This window comes from Myotis daubentonii, chromosome 6 (genome assembly GCF_963259705.1).
Source record: "Myotis daubentonii chromosome 6, mMyoDau2.1, whole genome shotgun sequence".
Lineage (NCBI taxonomy): Eukaryota > Metazoa > Chordata > Mammalia > Chiroptera > Vespertilionidae > Myotis > Myotis daubentonii.
The window spans coordinates 97,352,155-97,371,338 of NC_081845.1; the positions used below are offsets into that span (position 1 = coordinate 97,352,155).

The following is a 19,184-nucleotide window of genomic DNA, read 5'->3' on the forward strand; positions in this document are numbered from 1 at the left end:
TTGGTTTGTGTTTTATTTTAAAAATATGTATTTATTGATTTCAAAGAGAGGAGGGTAGAGGGGGAGAGATAGAAAAACAGCGAGGAGAGAAACATTGGCTGCCTCCTGATGCCCCCTACGGGGATCGAGCCTGCAATCAGAGCATGTGCCCTGACTGGGAATCAAACCAGTGATCTGGTGTATGGGGGTGCTCAACCATGAGCACCCCTGGTGCGTTTTATTCACTTTGCTGGAAGCTGTTATGGAGAAGCCACAGAGTCTGGGGGCCACATGCAAGTCCCACCTGAGCCAGAAAGGGCAGCCCCTCCAGGTGGCATGATAGGTTCACCTCCCTGCCAGCCCTAGCCCTTTTCTAGAGCACCCCAAGAGGGCGATGAGAGTGGGTAGGGGCTTGTAGGAAGAGGCCAGTGTGGTGGGAAGCCCTCAGATGATGCAGCCTGTACTCTGAGCTGACTGGCACCAGTACTCTGGCCTCTCAAATCTCAACTTGAAGCCACGGTGTTTCACTACCTGGAACATCCTACTGGGAAGGCGGAAGCGTATGCTGTTCGTCTACACTTGTCGTCCCCATCCTCCCCTTTGCCTTGTGCTGCGGATACCAGGCGCCCGGCGGTGAGATCCGCTGGGAGGGACGGAACGAGTCCCAGACTCCTCATGGCTCTGAAGTCACGGACACAAACACGAGCTGTGGGGGGAGGACCCAAGGCGGGGGCTAAAGGGCAGGCGCGTTCTGGGAGCGCGGGCGCCGGGGCCTCCGGGCGACGAAAACGGGGGGCCGGGGCTAGGACACGGGTCCTGACGGCGGGACGCCGCGGGCTGCGCATCGACGTCGCGGGGGGCGGGCCGTCCGCAGGGTCCTCCCCGCGAGTGGCGGCCCCGCCCCGCCCGGCCCTCCGGCGCCCTTGCAGCTGCTTCCGGCTCGGCGGCTCCGGGCGCCTCCAGGAGGCCGCGGCCCGAACGCTGTGCCCTGGAGGGGCCGCCGCCACAGCACCCGGACGCCTGGGTCCCCGACAGGCCCGCTCGTGGGCTCGCGACTGCGGTCTCCGAGGACGTCGTGGCCGGACCTTCCCGAGGCCGCGTCTCCGCTGCGCGCTTGGGGCCCGCCCGCCGCCCGGGGGACTCACAGCCCTGGAATCCAAGGGATGAACCTGCTGGCGAGGTTCTCGACACCTGCCCCACCCTCCCACAGGGGACTTCCCAGCGCTGAGCTCCCCAAGTCGGCAGGTTAGGACCCTACATCGGAGCACTTCCTTCCCTCTTGGATGGAGCGCCGCCTCTCCAGTTTGGGGGGCACCTTGGGTGGCCTCGGTGAGTGAAACTGGGTGTGCTGTTTGCTGGGAAGAAACCCGGAAACAGGGAGGACGCTGTTGGGTGACGGAGGCCTGGTCGGATCCTGAGACTTGGAAATCTTGTGTGTGGGGCGGTGAACGCACTCACCCAGCAGATTCCTGTGCTGCTGAGCCCCAACAGTGCCAGGACGCGGCCTCAGGATTTGGGGTTCATTGCACATTCCAACCATGTTCCTGCGACGGCTGGGTGGCTGGCTACCTGGCCCTTGGAGCCGCCGGAAACCCAGGCCTGACCCGCCCACCCCAGAACCCAGACGGCTGGATAGCTCCTCTGAAAACTCAGGGAGCGACTGGGACAGCGCCCCAGAAACCATGGGCGATGTGGGGCCTTCCCAGAGGAAGGACTCAGGGGCCCGGAGTCGTTCTGGGACTGCTCCCCAACCAAGCAGGGAGCCCCAAGTTGAGCAACTGGGGAGCAAAAGGATGGATTCCCTCAAGGGGGACAAGACTGGTGCTGGCATTCAAGAGTCTGGGAGACTGGAGGCAGCAGAGGCCATTCCCCACCTGGGATGGGACCCTGTGGACTCAGGTGGCACCAGGAGGTCTGACGTGCCTCCTGAAGGGGGACTGAGCCCCCCTGGGCCTGAAGCGCCAGTGGAGAAGCCTGGCCGCCGTCAGAAGCTGCTGGGCTGGCTGCGGGGGGAACCAGGTGGGGGAGCAGGGGCTCCCTCGCAGTACCTGGGGGGCCCAGAGGAGTGTCTGCAGATCTCCACCAACCTGACGCTGCACTTGCTGGAGCTGCTGGCCTCGGCCCTGCTGGGACTGTGTTCACGGCCCCTGCGGGCAGCCCTGGACATGCTGGGCCTGAGCGGGCCTCTGGGCCTCTGGCTGCATGGGCTCCTGTCCTTCCTGGCTGCCCTGCACGGGCTCCATGCCGTGCTGAGCATACTTACTGCTCACCCCCTGCACTTTGCCTGCCTCTTTGGTCTCCTACAGGCTCTGGTGCTGGCTGTCAGCCTCCGGGAGCCAAGTGGGGATGAGGAGGCCACTGACTTGGAGGGTAATAAGTTGGGGAGGGAGGGGGAGGAGCAGAGGGGAGACCCAGGAAAGGGGCTGTGACCTCAGAGTGGGTGTGACCAGGCCCCCCCTCCCCCTCCGTGGGGTGGGAGCAAGGGTGAAGACAGTGTGGCCTTTAGGAGAGTAGGGGGGATGACCCAGATTGTAAGCACAGGGACCTCAGGGATGGGGAAGAAACCCCAGAGTATGAGGGTACCCACCCACCCAGGGAGAGAACAGCTGTTCAGGGCGTCTGGGTTTATGGACAGTGGGGGCATAGCCCTTGAATTCACCAGCTGTTGTTACTTTTTGATTTTATATTTCTCCTACCTTCAAGTTTTTTTCCTCATCTTCACGTTTTAAAAGCCAAAAAATATTATTTTTTTTTTAATGTTGTGGTGGAGAATAAAGACTAAATGGTCCTCTCTACCTTTCAGGACTCTCCAGGGACAGACAGAACTCTGGCTGGGGTAAGAGGGTGGTTGGGAGACCCAAGGGGTCCCTTGGACCTTGGGACATCTAGGGTAGAATGGGGCTGCTAGGTGGGTGGATTTGGGGACTGGATGGGGTGCACAGGCAACAGGGAGCCTGCAGGGATGAAGTGGGTGTTTCTGGGAGTCAAAGGGAGTGGGGATGGTGTAGTTGGTACTGGCCGGAGGGGTGGGGCAGGGGCAGGCGGCCCTTGCAGGGATTAGGGGTTGCTCACTCAGCAATAAATCACTGTCACAGCGAATCCTAAATATACCACTAAAATGAGTTAACTGCCATGCAGTGTCCTTCCTGATGCCGCCCAGCTAGGGGTTCAGGTGGTAGGAAGTTCAGGGGGCGTTTTGAAATGGGAGTGGGATTGATGTCTGGACAAAAACCCCAACATGTGATGAGGATTGAAAAATCGTCTTTATTACTCCTTAGAAGGGCACCTCCGGCTTCTCTTCACCACAATCTTAGTCCCACCAAATACATCTGGGGGCACAGATGAAGCCACAGGTCAGTCACTGGACTGCTTGCAGGCCTCTGGTGGGAGGAGGGAGAAAAGAAGAGGATGGGAAGGAAGGAAATCCAGGAAGAGATGCAAGCTTGCTGGTAATGGGTGGGGGAGAATGCATTCCCTCATTCCTCCCCTATCAAAGGGGCCTCTACGGCCTCTTTCCCTCTGTGTCTGACTCTCCCCCCTGCATTTACTGCAAACTAGAAACCTCTCTTGAGTAGCCCACAGCCTATCCAGGCTTCCTCTGGTGTCATCACAACCTATAACACAAATGGAGGATATGAACACAGCCACTCTGATAGTATCAGCCTTTGGTCCTGCCCTCTGGTGACATCACTTGAGTCCCTTTCCTCCAGCACCTGCAGCAGACTTGGTGAGTCCTAGTTCTCTTCTGTGGGACTTTGTCCCCTTACCTTGTTTCCTGGGAGTCAGTAAGAAGGCCTTGGAGTCCAGGCAGGAGGTCAGGGACTGGAATTCCTCCACACACTTCTCAGGAGGGTATGGTGAGCGGTCTGAAAGGGCACAGCAGGGCCAGGCCCATCAGCACCTCTACTTAGCAAGACCCCTGGGGAGGACCTGGAAGCACCCAGCCCTTCCTGGGATGATATCCTTAGATATCTCTCCTGCCCCTCCTGGTTCCTTCCAGCCCATCCTGCCTCGCCACCTCACTCACTGTAGAGCAGGAAGCGCTGGTAGCCCTGGCCCGTCTCCTTCAGCATGATTCCACCTGGGCATGAGCTGGAGAAGAGCTCGGTCTTCATGTCGGGGCGCCCTGTCAGGATGGGTTGGGGGAAGTGTGAGGACAGAGATGCAAAACAAGCCAGCCAGGGGATTTGGAGAGAGGGAGGGCTGGAGAGAACCAACCTTCAGTTCTGAGATCTGTGCTCCCTTCAGTCAGGTGGTAGATCCATTCCCGGGGCACACAGGACCCAGTTTTCCTGCAGAGGTGGTGGTGGCGAGAAAGAAAGATTGAATGACACCCCAGCCACACAGTACCAACCTTCATTTATTCCCTTTTATTCCTTCTGAAGCCTGGGTCAGCTTGGGTTTCAAGCTACCAAGGGTTAGGCCCATCTCTCTCCAGATGAAAACTAACAGAAGCGTCGAACTCAGTGGGCCAAGAACAGAGGATATGCCAGTGAGCCCAGCTCTTTGTGGGTCGATGCTCACACTTTGGGCAGAGACTGTACCTGTTGGTACCTCTGCCTCCTCACCACTTACGTGCGAATGGTAGCACGAAGCTGGAGCTGCGTGGGGGCAGAGCCCGCAGCCATGTTGAAGACAATGTTGTCCACAGGGTCAAAAGTTGCCAACTCCTCCTTGGTGGGAGCTGCCCCTGCAATAAAGTGCCACTGGCCCAGGTGGGGCTCCGGAAACTGGAGAGACAACAAGGGGAGCAAGAGAGGGTGTGTCCCACTGCAGGTCCATCCAACCTGCCAGGACAGCAAGACTTCGTGTGGCGGTATCGGCTGCCTTTTTCCAACTAGACTTGGATCCACGACAGGGAGTCATTAAATGACTTTTCCTCTTTTCCTGCCCTCAGTAACCCGAGTGCCCCTCCAATCCCAAATGCTACCATGTCTCCACATTGATGGCCGAAGTACTAATATATTTTTACTTCTCCTTGTTTTTATCCTCACAGTATTCACACCCTCTTCCTCCCTTCCTTTCACAATGTAGCTTCTGGTCACTCTAGGCCACCCACTCAAGTCCCTCAGAGCCCCCACTGTAAGTTTCCCCCCATTCTCAGTCCATACCTCTTTCCCATCCACGTCCTGAGTTGTCAGGTGACTCGGCTCAGGGCACTGGTAGATGGCATTAAGGAGAATGCCATAGAGGTAAAGCAGAGCTGCCCAAATTTGGTGGAACATCTTTAGGCAACAGGGAGCTGGTATGTTCCTCGTGGAGTGGCTGGTGCCTTAACTATTCTCCTCCCCACTGGCTGGTCAGTCCACTCTGCTTCCAGCCCCTTTGCCTTGACCCTTGACCCTTTACCTGCTAATGAGTAACTTCAACCTTGTTTTCCAAACATTGATTACTTAGTGTTTGCCCCTTCCTCCCCCTCTGCTAGATGCAGCCACTCTACAACACACCCTGGCATGTCCAGGGTCTTTGGGGAATTATCAGAAGAGCTGAGCCCTGCAGGCAGAGACGGTGGTCTTTATCTGAGCTGGGTATCTGCTGTGTTGTGCAGCACTGGAGAGGTGGATTCATTCATTCACCTAGCAAACTTTTTATTAAGTCTCAGCTGTTTGCCAGGAATTGGCTAAGCCCTGGGGACATAAAAATGAATAAGGCATAGTCTCTGGCCTTGAAGAAGTCAGTCTAAGGAGAACTAGCTGTGTAAACAAATCATTGTAATACCACCTGATAAGTGCTTCGCACAGGTATGAACCAGGTTCTGGGGCATGCCTGATGGGTGGCTTTTTCTCTGGTTTATAATTGGGGAAATAATATGTACGCCATCCAGAAAAGCTCAGTGACACAGTTCATTCCATGTTTATTACTATAAGAAACTACATAAGCTAGTGGTTAAGGGGGACAGATAGACACGGTGCTGGGCAGAGTGGGTTCAAGCCCCAACTCTATTAATCTCTATGCCTGCTTTTTCATCTTTAAAATGAGCATATCATCAATCTCAGGGGATTAAGAGATAATGCATATAAAGCCCTTTGCAAAAGCCTATACCTGGCAAGTCCAAAGTAAATATTTGCTGAAGTAATGCTTGTAAAGTGATTATTAGTTTCTGGTGGGTAATACAGTCCCAAATAATAGTACCAAAAGGGCTGAGCAGTTAATGCAATGAAATGTGGGACTTTCTTAAATATAATTTATAGACTGCCAAAAAAAAAAAAAAAAAAAAAAAGGTTTGTCCTGAGAGGCGAGGCTTGAGATTTGGGGCATCTGAAGGCTCAGTATGCTATTTTCTTTTGGGGTAATGTTTGACATTTTTTATTTAAAAAAACTAAAAAATGTACTGGGGCAGTAAAGCAGTGCTTGGCCCAGGGAGTCCGGTAGGCCTGCATCTGTCAGTTTCCTAGCTGTACTCACTGCATAAGGGGATGTAATACCCGTCTCCTGTTGGATGACTTATAAACGTGACTGTACGTGGAACCCTGGACTGAAACAGCAGTGGGACCCGGGTATAAACCAAGAACCGCAGAAGGGCCGGGCCGGGCCGGGGGCGAAGGCGGCGGAGCAGTCACCCCGGACCTCGGCCTGCAGAAACCCTGTGGCGGCCCCTTCAAGTCCCCACGGCGGGAATCTGGTGTTTCGGTCCGGTCGGACTTCGTTTGCTCTCAACTCCCAACCTCGGAGGTGCCGTTTTTGGGGGACAAAAGTCCTGAGAGGTAGTAAACGCTTAGCTTCTGAAAAACAGCGTCTTCCCTCGGCCGCGCACCGCCGGTGAGAAACACGGCACCCGCACTCCGCAAAACGCCCACCGGACGGAACCGAAATTAGGCCCAACGACACGACCCGACGAAAGGCAGCTCGCGAGCCAGCCCCAACCGCCCAGCACAGGGTGACTTCCGGAGCCGCCGCAGGAGTGGCGCGGCGCGGCGAGGGCGAGGACGGGATTTTAGGTGGCCAGGACAGTGCCGCCTCAAAGTCTCTGCCGGCCAAGACCTTAACACAGATTAACGAGGCACAATCTCTAGTCCCCAAACTCCAACACCTATATCACCGTCCAGAGCTTCTCGAGGCAGTCATAAAGTCTCATCTGGAAATTCTTTTCCAGGCATTTACAGTGGCCACCTCAATCTCCTCTGGCTCCAGCGCGCGCACGGAAGAAAGGAACGGCGCCAGCGAGGGTGGGGCGGTGCCTGTGTGTACGCATGCGTAGTGCGACGCACGCAGACGCAGTACGGTCCCCCGGGCGACGGCGGCGGCTCCTCGGGGTGCTCGGCTCCCTCCCATCTAGGCCGGCCCCGGCCCGTCTCGCCCTCAGGAACTCACTGTTTAGGGCCGTGGACTTTCTTGTCGTGCCCCACGAAAGTGAAGCTTGGGGACCTGAGGGGAGCCGGAAGTTCCGCCTCGCGATCTCCAAATATTATCGGGGAAACGGAAGTGGCCGTCGGTGGCAGGTTGGAGGTGACCGGAAGTGACGGCACCGTGGGGAAGTCGGGGGTGGGTCCGCGGGGTGGTGTGTGTATTTGATGTGTGTTGGTTGCGACGCTCTGCTGGAACTCCGAAAGAAGGCGGAAGAGGGGGGCAGTCAGCTAACCGGTCTGGCCCCCCGTGAGTGTCCGTCATTTTGGGTCTGTCGTGAGTTAGGCGGGCTCCGTGGGCGTGGCGCGCCTGCGCGAAACCACTTTCTTCGCAGAGTGTAATGCGACCCTCCCCCCCCTTTCTCGCGTTGTCCCAGCTTTTCTGGGCCCTTCGCAACCGGTGATGACACTGGAATCCTGCTTCCTTGCTTCCCTGCTCCCTAGCCAGAGTGGCCCACTCTTGGGATTGGCATCGTGGGGCCCCTCCCACCTCCCGTCCTCCAGCTTCCTTTGGCGTCGTCTCCTACCCTTTGCGTTTCTTTCCCTCTGCCCCGGAATCAGAAGGGGGATGGGGTGGGTGTGAGTGTGTGCTCGTGTGGGAGAAATGTAGGCACGGGGCGGAGACTCGGGCCGGGAGGCTTCTGGGTATATAAAATCCGCTCTTGGCGACAGCGGGCCTCTCTCCCTCTGTTCTTCCTAGAGAGCTGTAGGCCATGGAGCCCAGTAGCAGTACCAGTACCACCATGGAGGAGCCTGACAGCCTGGAGGTGCTGGTGAAGACCCTGGACTCTCAGACCCGGACCTTCATTGTGGGGTCCCAGGTGAGACCCCAGTACTTCTGGAAGACATCCATTAACTTTTCCTCTTGTAGGCCCTTTAACCTGAGAGAACAGCCTGATTTTCCGGTCCTCAACTTCTCTTCCATTGATTTCTTTGTTCATATTCTAGACAGAACATTTTTTGATGTGTCTTGTTGAGGAAGAAGCTATGGTTTCTATTGAACAAGCTAGGTTTTGCTCTGCCTTCCTCCACCTCAATAAAACTCAACGCAGAGGGAAATGTGGAGGAAGGAGGAGGCTGTATGCCATCCTCACGAGTGAATTGCAGCTCAGAGGGATAGCCATGGCTCCGGCCTTTGGGAAGGAAAATAGAACACACAGACTCCAAATGCAAGTGTGTCTTGAAAACAGAAATTGGTTAGGTCTATACTGAGTTTTTAAAGGTGAGAAATCAGAGCCCATAATGCAGGTAGAGGCCTAATAGAGTGTTGAGTGGAGTTACTGATATGTGTGGTATAATTTTAATCATTTGAGTTTAACAGCATTGGCACAACTATCAATGTCATTGCGCCTGTAATACTGGGAGACAAAATTGTGAGGGGTTGGCCCATGGTTTTTAAAACGTGACAATATATGTGTTTCAGAAAACCATATAGGCTTTTGTGATTAGATGTGTGTCAACACCTGAATCTTCCCAAGAGGAAGGTGTCTGGTTAGGAAAAATAGTCGTCTTTTTGCTCCCTTCTCTCCTTCTTGGTTGAGTCTTCCTTCCTCAACCTGATTGTCCACCCCATCTTCTTCGTCTTCGCTTTTATCTTTGAGCCTAGAGTTGTATCATTTTGTGTTTGGGGAGCCGTATCTTTAGACACACATTCCCTTGTGAGCCAGGCAGAGGAGTGAACAGATTATCAGTTGGCTTTTCTGTTTCTCAGCCATGTAGCTTTCTCCTAGGCCTAGAAGATACAGTTTATTGTCAGTATTTTGACAGGGAGTTGTCTTAGTTTGGGGCTTTGCACATCATTACCTCACAATCAAGAGAAATGGGTAGTGATTTTATAATGAGGTGGTTTTACCCCTCGCCCCTACAAGTCAGTTGTCCCTCCTCTTCCTCCGTTCCCTGACACCTGTTTGTCCCTTCTGTGCAGATGAATGTAAAGGAATTTAAGGAGCACATTGCTGCCTCTGTCAGCATCCCCTCTGAGAAACAACGGCTCATCTATCAGGGACGAGTTCTGCAGGATGATAAGAAGCTCCAGGAATACAGTAAGGGGGTGGGGGAGGCAGTTCGGAGTTTGAGGCAGCTGTGAAGAGGGGTGAGCTGAAGCCATGGGTTTACCTGAGAGATATATATATAGTTTTCCTTTCTTTCTTTTTTGCAGATGTTGGGGGCAAGGTTATCCACCTGGTAGAACGTGCACCTCCTCAGACTCAGCTCCCTTCTGGGGCATCTTCTGGGACAGGGTCTGCCTCAGCCACCCATGGTGGGGGACCCCCACTTGGTACTCGGGGGCCTGGGGCCTCTGTTCATGACCGGAATGCCAACAGCTATGTCATGGTTGGAACCTTCAATCTTCCTGTAAGCTTGTGTTCCACCTGGGGTGGTTTTTGTGGTGAAGGATAGTGTTGGTTGTGGTCCAGCCAAGAGCTCAGTGTTTAGATTGGTTTTGGAGGGCCCTGTGGTCTCCGAGTGGCCTCAGATGTGAGGAAAGGGATGTGTCTCCAGAGAACGAATTGGAAATGTGGGAGCCTTAACATTTGGCTTCTCCCAGAGCAACTTCCCTTACCCTTTCCCCAGAGTGACGGCTCTGCTGTGGATGTTCACATCAACATGGAGCAGGCCCCAGTGCAGGTATTACGGGGCCTGGGAGGGTCAGGGAAGGGGATCTGGGAGAAGGAGGCCATCAGGTGGGATTGGACTTGGCTGAGGAGATGCTGGGACCTGGTTCAGTGGGCTCTGGAGCTCGTGGCTGTATTGCAGACTTCCCTAACTCTCCCTCTCTTGTCATAGAGTGAACCCCGGGTACGACTGGTGATGGCTCAGCACATGATCAGGGATATACAGACCTTACTATCCCGGATGGAGGTAAGTGGTCTGTCACTCTCTCCCCATCCTCCCTACCCCTTGTCTCAGCCTGGGAGTGAAAGCATGACTGGCTGGTTCCTTTCATTTTTTTGTTTTTTTCCTTTTCTTTTTTTTGGCCGCTTCCTTTCTAATCTGGTCTCTTCTCTGCAGTCTTCTTTCTTTGGGCAGAAAAAAGTATCTATGTGAGGCTATCTTGTTCCTGCCAATCCTCTCGGTGACTGGTGTCTGGGAAGTTTGTTTTATACTTGTCAGATAACTCTCCTGGCATTTTTTTTTCCAATTAAAAAAGGATTTCATATTTTATAATTTTTAAAAACTTTTATTTATTGATTTTAGAGAGAGGAAAGGGGAGAGAGAGAGAAAAACATTTTGTTGGTCCACTTATTTATACATTTGTTGGTTGATTCTTATATGTACCCTGACTGGGGATCGAGCCCGCAGCCTTGATGTATTGGGAGGTTTCTCTAACCAACTGAACTATCCGGCCAGGGCCTTTAATTACTTTCTTTTTTTTTTTTTTTTTTTTTCTAAATATTTTATTGATTTTTTACAGAGAGGAAGGGAGAGAGACAGAGAGTTAGAAACATCGATGAGAGAGAAACATCGATCAGCTGCCTCCTGCACATCTCCCACTGGGGATGTGCCCGCAGCCCAGGTACATGCCCTCGACCGGGATCGAACCCGGGACCCTTCAGTCCGCAGGCCGACGCTCTATCCACTGAGCCAAACCGGCTTCGGCTACTTTCTTTTTTAAACCATGTTTTTGTTGACTTTAGAGAGACGGTGGGAGAAAACCATCAATGAGAGAGGACCATCAGTCGGCTGCCTCCTGCATGCCCGCTACTGGGGATTGAGCCCGCAACCCGGGAATCAACCGGGGACCTCTGGGTGTGTGGGTCGATGCTCAACCAACTGAGCCACACTGGCCAAGGGAGGACCTTTAATTTCTTAATTATGATATTTGATACTGAAATGTCCAAATTTCATTAGCTTGTGCTGTGTCTGCAGCCTGTGGCTTTTTCTTTTCTCCTTGTGGAGGTTAGCAAACCATAATCCCTTCTTTTTGTTAGTAATTCATTTGCAAGAATTTCAGGTATTAGGCCTCTGACTTGTCTAAGTCTTAGAATGATTGCTAGGGAATCCGACATACAGGTGCAAAGCCTTGCCTCCAGAGCACTTTGTCCACTCAGGCTCCTTTGATCTAGCAGTCCTCTGCAGCAGGCTCATCCTGCCTTTGGTACCCTGACCCTCCCCCACTTTCAGTGTCGAGGGGGGCCCCAAGCACAGCCCAGTCAGCCGCCTGCACAGACACCGACTGTGGCCCCGGAACCAGGAGCCTTGAGCTCTCAGCCATCAGATCCGGGTGAAAGCCAAGCGCCTTCTCGGGAGCCCATGGAGGCAGAAGTGGAGGAGCGTGCCCCAGCCCAGAGCCCGGAGCTGACTCCTGGCCCAGCCCCTGCGGGCCCAGCACCTGTCCCAGAGACCAATGCACCCAAGTGAGAGATGGAGGGCACTTTGGGAGCGGGTTGGGGTCCTGAGTGGAGGATGAGAACAGGAGAGTGTGATGGGGAAGGGAGGATTTCTTGGAGGTCTATGTGGAGGTGGTTGTGGTTGAGGAGGGGCTCTGGAGTAGAGTAGGACTGGGCAGCTGACCTGCACGGTTCTCCCCGGGGCAAGGAAAACCAAGTGCTGCTTCCTGATCACGATTCTCTCCCCTGTGTGCACAGGGGCCCCATCTTTTATTAGAGTCAGCATCTTGCCACTGTGGGTGCAGGCTGTGCAGTGGGGAGGGTGGAGGCAGTTTATCTTCCTCCCCATCTTCCCATGGGCGGGGATAAAGAACAGGCTCTGCTAGGCCAGGGAGGGATTGGGCCAGGGTTCTGGGAGGCCAGGAGAGACAGCAATGTGGTTCCTGTTAGCCGTGAGGGGGGAACAGGAAAGCCTTGGCTCACTGCCCCTTGGGGTTGTCCACAGCCATCCTTCCCCTGCGGAGTACATCGAGGTGCTGCAGGAGCTCCAGCGACTTGAGAGCCGCCTTCATCCCTTCCTGCAGCGCTACTATGAGGTTCTGGGTGCTGCTGCCAGCACGGACTACAACAACAATGTGAGCCCCCCCACCCCCCGGCTCTCCCCAGGGGGAGCTGGCTGACACACATCTCCCTCTCCCCACAAAGACACCATCTGCAAGATGACGATTTCTCCCTAGATTTGGAAGTGATCTTCCCCTCCCTTTCAGGATAGGTGATCATCTTTGCAGGACCCACTCTCTCTGTCTCCTGAGTTGTTTTATTATTTATTTGTTTTTAATGCTCACCTGAGGATATTTTTCTTTTTCTTTTTTTAAATATATTTTTATTGATTTCAGAGAGGAAGGGAGAGGGAGAGAGAGACAGAAACATCAATGATGAGAGAGAACCACCGTTCAGCTTCCTCCCGCACACCACTGGGGATCGAGCCTGAAACCCAGGCATGTGCCCTTGACCAGAGTCAAACCCGGGATGCTTCTGTCCGAAGGCCGATGCTCCATCCACTGAGCCAAACTGGCCAGGGCCCGAGGATATTTCTTTTGATTTTTAGAGAGAGGAAGAGAGAGGGAAAGACCGAGAAACATTGATGTGAGAGAAACACATCAATTGGCTGCCTCCTGCACATGCCCCGACCAGGGCCCAGGCAGGGGAGGAACCTGCAAGCAAAGTATGTGCCCTTGCCCAGAATCGAACCCGGGACCCTTTGGTTCACAGGCTGATGCTCTATCCACTGAGCCAAACTGGCTAGGGTTAGCAAGTTTGTAAAGTAAGGGAGATTAGTAGATGATGACCTTGATTCACTGTAAGGTCTGTTTTAATAGGAAACTATGTGTATACAATAGAATTCTGCAAAGATTTGGTATCTGCAGAAGCTTCTAAGGCTACACCTAAAGGTTTAGCAGTGGTTCTCAACCTTCTGGCCCTTTAAATACAGTTCCTCATGTTGTGACCCAACCATAAAATTATTTGCATTGCTGCTTCGTAACTGTAATGTTGCTACTGTTATGAATCGTAATGTAGATATTTGATATGCAGGATGGTCTTAGGCGACCCCTGTGAAAGGGTCTTTCGACCCACAGGTTGAGAACCGCTGGTTTAGTGGGTGTGATATTCTCGGGTGTTGCTTTGGTTAGTAAGGTGGATTCCAGCCTGATGTTTTCTCCCTTTTGTGTTTTTCTTTTCCCCCTTGCCTTTGGCCGGGGCTACAGCAAGAGGGCCGGGAGGAAGACCAGCGCCTAATCAACCTGGTGGGGGAGAGCCTGCGGCTGCTGGGCAACACCTTTGTGGCCCTGTCTGACCTGCGCTGCAATCTGGCCTGTGCACCCCCTCGACACCTGCATGTGGTCCGGCCTATGTCTCACTACACCACGCCCATGGTGCTCCAGCAGGCGGCCATCCCCATCCAGGTGGGTCGGGCCTGCCGGGCCCGAGGGAGGATGGAGGGCTGTTGGTGGAATGACCCAGGGTAGCTACTGGACTTGAAGGAGGGTAGGAGGAGAGGAGGCTTGGAAACAGATGACGAGTGATAAGGGAGATTTCAGAAATACGTCGTGGGGTGGTGCTCTGGGTTACCTTCGTGTATTTTTCTCACTTCTGTCCCACTTACTTGTCTGCTCCAGATCAACGTGGGGACCACTGTGACCATGACGGGGAATGGGACTCGCCCCCCCCCGACTCCCAGTGCGGAGGCATCTCCCCCTGGTCCAGGGCAGGCCTCACCCCTGGCTCCCTCTTCTGCCACTGTCGAGTCAACTGAGGGGGCGCCTCCCCCAGGGCCGGCTCCTCCCCCAACCGCCAGCCACCCGAGGGTCATCCGGATTTCCCACCAGAGCGTGGAACCCGTGGTCATGATGCACATGAACATTCAAGGTGAATTAGGGTTGGTGCGAGGGTGTGAGGGTGAGGAAGGGGGAGGCCAGGGCTGCTGGTGGTAGCAGAGGGGTCAGAGTAGGTGTGTGTATGTGTGGCGAGGGTAGGGGGGAGCAGGGACTGCTTGTCCTTGGAAATTTGTTTACATGGAGAAGAGAGCACTTCCTCCCTGTCTAGATGGTGGGAAAGGCAGGCAGGTATTCTAGGTAGGGAATGGGGGCCTGAAGGACTCCCATCTCAGGAGGATACAGTCAGGCCTTGGCCCCACTTGTCTCAGGACCACTCTATCTGTCTCCCTTCCCAGATTCTGGCACACAACCTGGTGGAGTTCCGAGTGCACCCACTGGCCCCCTGGGACCCCCTGGTCATGGACAGACCTTGGGTAAGAGTGAGGGCATCAGAGCAGGCTGAGCTCTGGGTAGAGAAGGGGTAGGGCCAATTGGGTGGGTTGAAGGGGTCCAGGTTCAAGGTTACATCAGACCCGCCCCCCAGGCTCCACCCTCATCCAGCTGCCCTCCCTGCCCCCTGAGTTCATGCACGCCGTCGCCCACCAGATCACTCATCAGGCCATGGTGGCAGCCGTTGCCTCCGCGGCCACAGGTAATGACCTGGAAAGGGAGGCCTGGGAGGAGGGCCATGGTCCATGGTGGCGGGTGTTGTTGGCTGGCGAGCATGAGCCCGGCCCTCAGCCCTCTTTGGTCTCTCCCCTGTGCCACGCACAGGACAGCAGGGGCCAGGTTTCCCGGCAGCCCCGACACGGGTGGTGATTGCCCGGCCCACACCTCCACAAGCTCGGCCTTCCCATCCTGGGGGGCCCCCAGTCTCGGGGACTCTGGTGAGTAGGGTGGGAGAGTTTGGTTAGGGGTCCCTGGGGAGGGAGCCCTGTGGTGGGGCACGGAAAGGACAGGGCCAAAAGCCCCTCTCTCTCAGCAGGGTGCTGGTCTGGGTACCAACGCCTCTTTGGCCCAGATGGTGAGCGGCCTTGTAGGGCAGCTTCTTATGCAGCCTGTCCTTGTGGGTGAGTCCTCGTTCTTCCCTCAAATTTCAGAGATTTCCGTGGCGACCCTCCCTCACTGGTGTTTCCCAGTTCTTGCCGGGGTTGCTTGTTCCTGCCTTCCTGCTAGAGGACTGGAGTGGAGGTGCTGTGGGCCTTGTTTCTGTTTAGATCTCACCTTGATGCTTTTGGTCCCTACAGCTCAGGGGACCCCAGGAATGGCTCCACCTCCAGCCCCTGCCACTGCGTCAGCCAGTGCTGGCACCACGAACACGGCCACCACAGCTGGCCCTGCCCCAGGGGGCCCCACCCAGCCTCCACCCCCTCAACCCTCCACCACAGATGTGCAGTTCTCTCAGCTCCTGGGGAACCTGCTGGGGCCTGCAGGGCCAGGTGCTGGAGGGCCTGGCATGGCTTCTCCCACCATCACTGTGGCGATGCCTGGTGTCCCTGCCTTTCTCCAGGGCATGACTGACTTCTTGCAGGTGAGTGGCTGGCTTGCTCTTTGCCCAGCCAGGCACTGGTGTCTTGTTGCCATTATGTCACCACTGGGAAGGAACCCTGGGGATCCACTAACGCCAAGTCCTCCATTTTGGAGATGAGGAAAATGGGCTTGTAGCGTTCGTGTCACTGCTTTCTGACATAACTCATTCAGGGGGGAGAGGTGCTGCTTGGCCTCCTTCTGCTGCTCAGTACTGCCCATGCATGTTCTGCTGTAAGGAGTCGAGACCAGAGTAGAGCCCCCCATTTTCCAAACCTCTCTGGTTCGTACCCTCCTGATGCCATTTTATGTCCTTGTACCCATTCTCACACATCTTCTGTTCTTTATGTCTTCTTTGTTGTCAGGCAACACAGACGGCCCCTCCACCCCCTCCACCCCCCCCACCTCCACCTCTGGCCACGGAGCAGCAGACCATGCCCCCACCAGGCTCCCCTTCTGGTGGTGCAGGGAGTCCTGGAGGCCTGGGTCCTGAAAGCCTGTCCCCGGAGTTTTTTACCTCGGTGGTGCAGGGAGTGCTGAGCTCCCTGCTGGGCTCCCTAGGAGCTCGGGCCGGCAGCAGTGAAAGTATCGCCGCTTTCATACAGCGCCTCAGTGGGTCCAGCAACATCTTTGAGCCTGGGGCAGATGGCGCTCTTGGTGAGCATGGGCGGGGCGGGTGCCTTGGCCTTCTCCAGGAAAGGGCAGCCAGGGGAAGGTGGATGACCTGTCATTAGGGGTATTGCTAAGGTGGGATGAGGGTGATGGGCTGGGATGGGTGGGTAGGTTGGTGATAAAGACATTGCTGACTTCTGCCCCTGTCCACAGGGTTCTTTGGGGCCCTGCTCTCTCTCTTGTGCCAGAACTTCTCCATGGTGGATGTGGTGATGCTTCTCCATGGGCATTTCCAGCCACTGCAGCGGCTCCAGCCCCAGCTGCGATCCTTCTTTCACCAGCACTACCTGGGTGGCCAGGAGCCCACACCTGGTAACATCCGGGTAAATGAAGGCCTGGGTCCCAGAGCTCTCCTCCTCCGCCTCCTCCTCCTCACCTTCAATACCTAATCCCTGACTCAGTGTATCTGTCACCTACACTGTGACTGTCCCAGCCCAAGCAGTCCTGGTCGTGGGGGTGGAGGAGGAAGTGTCTTGAGGACTGGGACTTGAATCTAATCTGTGCTGTGTGTCCCCCCCCTTCCCCCCCGTAGATGGCAACTCACACATTGATCACTGGGCTAGAAGAGTATGTTCGGGAGAGTTTTGTGAGTAGCCCTGCCCCATCCCCTCCTCTCCTGCCTCTGGTAGGGTAGCTTCTGTCCTCCTGCCTCCTTGTGTCTTGGGCTCCTGATTTTCGGTTCTCTGTTGTGTCTCAGTCCCTGGTGCAGGTGCAGCCAGGTGTGGACATCATCCGGACGAATCTGGAGTTTCTGCAGGAGCAGTTCAATAGCATTGCTGCCCACGTTCTGCACTGCACAGGTCTGGCCAGCTGGTCGGGGGAGCAGGGTGTGGAGGTGTGCAGGGCTGCAGAGCCAGCACGCCCTCCTTGTCTTGCCCACAGACAGTGGATTTGGGGCCCGTTTGCTGGAGTTGTGTAACCAGGGCCTGTTTGAGTGCCTGGCTCTGAACCTGCACTGCTTGGGGGGACAGCAGATGGAGCTAGCTGCTGTCATCAATGGCCGAATTGTGAGCACCCCGCCCAGATCCCCGGCCTTTTGTTTCCCCAGATTTCCGTTCTCTTCGGTGTCCTGCAGTTTCCTTTTTCTTCTCCCAATTGCCATCCTTGACCCTTTGATACCTTTCAAAAGCTGGTTGCGGGTTTTGTGTTTGAGGCTGCTTTCTGCCCCTCAGCGTCGCATGTCTCGTGGGGTGAACCCGTCCTTGGTGAGCTGGCTGACCACTATGATGGGACTGAGGCTTCAGGTAGTGCTGGAGCATATGCCTGTGGGCCCAGATGCCATCCTCAGATATGTCCGCAGGATTGGTGATCCCCCACAGGTAAAGGCCCTGATGGTGGGCTGTGGGATTCGGGGACTGCAGAGAGCTGGAGAGACTTAAGAGGGCCTTTTGTCTTCTCCTCTGTCCAATTTCACAGCCACTTTCTGAAGAGCCAATGGAAGTTCAGGGATCAGAGAGAACTTCCCCTGAGCCTCAGGTACGAGAGAGAGGTTGAGGGACCAGATGACTGAATGGAGGGATGGGGGTTGAGAACTCTGACTCTTCCTGCTGTCTGACCCGCAGCGGGAGAATGCTTCCCCAGCCCCGGGAACAACAGCGGAAGAGGCAATGTCCCGAGGCCCTCCTCCTGCCCCTGAAGGGGGCTCTCAAGAGGAACAGGATGGAGCTTCAGCTGAGACAGAACCCTGGGCAGCTGCAGTCCCCCCAGTAAGTGTCAGGTGATCGGTGGGCCGAGGCAGCTGAAAGTTGTGGCAATGACTTCCTAATCTTTTTCTTCCCCAGGAGTGGGTCCCTATTATCCAGCAGGACATTCAGAGCCAGCGGAAGGTGAAACCCCAGCCTCCCCTGAGCGATGCCTACCTCAGTGGTATGCCTGCCAAGAGACGCAAGGTGGGTTTGCCTCTTCCCTGAGGATCCCTCTTTATCCAAATTCCCGTCATGCTTAGAATCAAACAAACTGAGCTGGAAGGAGGGAGTTCTAGTTTAGCCCCCTCATTTAATCGACGAGGAAACCTTTGTAGACTCAGACTTGCTCGTGGCTGCCCCATTAGTCTTTTTGCCAGCAGCCGTCACCCGAAACTCCCTAATCCCTGACTAGGGCTTGGTTTCCTTACCGTGGGTTTCCTCTGATGGACCAGATAGCTTTGAAGAGCGAGTCCAACACATTCAAATGCTGTTGTGGCCAGAGCCAAACAATATTAAGGCAGCACTTCGGCTGTTAAACACATGGGACTGTTTCCCTTCTTGCTCCTGGCGTGGATACTGGTTGACTCGTGGAAAGGGTGAGCTGGGTGGTGGCACTGGATCTGACGCTGATCCTCTTTTCCCTCCCAACCCCGTCCCCCAGACGATGCAGGGTGAGGGCCCCCAGCTGCTTCTCTCAGAGGCTGTGAGCCGGGCGGCTAAGGCAGCCGGAGCTCGGCCCCTGACGAGCCCTGAGAGCCTGAGCCGGGACCTGGAGGCACCAGAGGTTCAGGAGAGCTACAGGCAGCAGGTGCCCCCACCTCGAAGCAGAATAGGGATGGTCTAGTGGGAGGGGTTGGGCTAGGGTCCCTCTTCCCCACATCCCTTCAGAGATGAACTGGTCTGTGGCTACTACTTGATGTTTTTAAGATCTTTTCCCCTAGTGGCATCTGGGAAGGCTCAGTGATCCTTATTGGGCTACTGACAGTGTTAGCTGGTGGGGAAGTGTTAGCTCTTGAGGGATGGCCTTGCGTGTTTGTTGGGACCCTAGGGCCTTGGCCAAGCCCTCCAACCTGCTTGTTCTCTTTCTAGCTCCGGGCTGATATACAGAAGCGACTGCAGGAAGACCCCAACTATAGCCCCCAGCGCTTCCCTAGTGCCCACCGGGCCTTTGCTGAGGATCCCTAGCTCTTTGCCCCTCCCTCACAAGGGGACCATTTCCCCCCCTCTTCTTTCACAGTATTTAAGAAATAAAAGTCAGATTTTCCTGGCCCT

At 55.1% G+C, this 19,184-nt stretch overlaps 3 protein-coding genes across 26 annotated transcripts; 2 read left to right on the forward strand and 1 right to left on the reverse strand.

Moving 5' to 3' along the window:
* Positions 1–867: 867 nt before the first annotated feature.
* On the forward strand, positions 868–2,774 carry C6H6orf47 (chromosome 6 C6orf47 homolog). Its single transcript, XM_059702408.1, has one exon. It carries the CDS (start codon positions 1,518–1,520, stop codon positions 2,406–2,408), a length of 891 nt encoding a protein of 296 aa, XP_059558391.1. The 5' UTR covers positions 868–1,517; the 3' UTR covers positions 2,409–2,774.
* A 446-nt stretch (positions 2,775–3,220) lies between these two features.
* Positions 3,221–7,400, reverse strand: APOM (apolipoprotein M). 2 transcript variants are annotated; one of them, XM_059702426.1, is made up of 6 exons: positions 7,291–7,400; positions 4,555–4,709; positions 4,198–4,271; positions 4,007–4,105; positions 3,747–3,845; positions 3,221–3,359 (listed from the first exon to the last, which is right to left on the reverse strand). In XM_059702426.1, the coding sequence occupies exons 2-6, from the start codon at positions 4,605–4,607 to the stop codon at positions 3,334–3,336; spliced, it is 351 nt and encodes a 116-aa protein (XP_059558409.1). In that variant the 5' UTR covers positions 4,608–4,709; positions 7,291–7,400; the 3' UTR covers positions 3,221–3,333. The 2 variants fall into 2 exon arrangements, with proteins under 2 accessions (XP_059558409.1, XP_059558408.1); XM_059702425.1 differs by lacking the exon at positions 7,291–7,400 and adding an exon at positions 5,091–5,606.
* On the forward strand, positions 7,279–19,182 carry BAG6 (BAG cochaperone 6). Of its 23 annotated transcripts, none has more exons than XM_059702343.1 (26): positions 7,279–7,418; positions 8,023–8,143; positions 9,247–9,364; positions 9,481–9,677; positions 9,897–9,950; positions 10,110–10,184; positions 11,448–11,680; positions 12,159–12,288; positions 13,420–13,617; positions 13,831–14,080; positions 14,385–14,462; positions 14,573–14,680; positions 14,803–14,915; positions 15,011–15,098; positions 15,276–15,559; positions 15,921–16,212; positions 16,381–16,550; positions 16,760–16,813; positions 16,925–17,027; positions 17,110–17,234; positions 17,400–17,546; positions 17,644–17,703; positions 17,790–17,933; positions 18,009–18,116; positions 18,574–18,720; positions 19,002–19,182. In XM_059702343.1, exons 2-26 carry the CDS (start codon positions 8,036–8,038, stop codon positions 19,095–19,097), a joined length of 3,480 nt encoding a protein of 1,159 aa, XP_059558326.1. In that variant the 5' UTR covers positions 7,279–7,418; positions 8,023–8,035; the 3' UTR covers positions 19,098–19,182. The 23 variants fall into 23 exon arrangements, with proteins under 23 accessions (XP_059558326.1, XP_059558322.1, XP_059558323.1 ...); XM_059702339.1 differs by having other exon boundaries at positions 7,285–7,425; XM_059702340.1 differs by having other exon boundaries at positions 7,322–7,461.
* The last annotated feature ends 2 nt before the right edge of the window (positions 19,183–19,184 follow it).

Excerpts from the sequence above, each read along its gene's own strand:
- C6H6orf47 (XM_059702408.1), top strand. The coding sequence starts at position 1,518 with ATGTTCCTGCGACGGCTGGGTGGCTGGCTACCTGGCCCTTGGAGCCGC.
- APOM (XM_059702425.1), bottom strand. The coding sequence starts at position 5,204 with ATGTTCCACCAAATTTGGGCAGCTCTGCTTTACCTCTATGGCATTCTC. Across the intron at positions 3,846-4,006 it reads CCAGCGCTTCCTGCTCTACA|ACCGCTCACCATACCCTCCT; the intron begins GTGAGTGAGGTG and ends GTGCCCTTTCAG. Across the intron at positions 3,360-3,746 it reads ACTGACTCCCAGGAAACAAG|AGGCCTGCAAGCAGTCCAGT; the intron begins GTAAGGGGACAA and ends TCCTCCCACCAG.
- BAG6 (XM_059702343.1), top strand. The coding sequence starts at position 8,036 with ATGGAGCCCAGTAGCAGTACCAGTACCACCATGGAGGAGCCTGACAGC. Across the intron at positions 17,704-17,789 it reads GAACTTCCCCTGAGCCTCAG|CGGGAGAATGCTTCCCCAGC; the intron begins GTACGAGAGAGA and ends TCTGACCCGCAG. Across the intron at positions 18,117-18,573 it reads TGCCTGCCAAGAGACGCAAG|ACGATGCAGGGTGAGGGCCC; the intron begins GTGGGTTTGCCT and ends CCCGTCCCCCAG.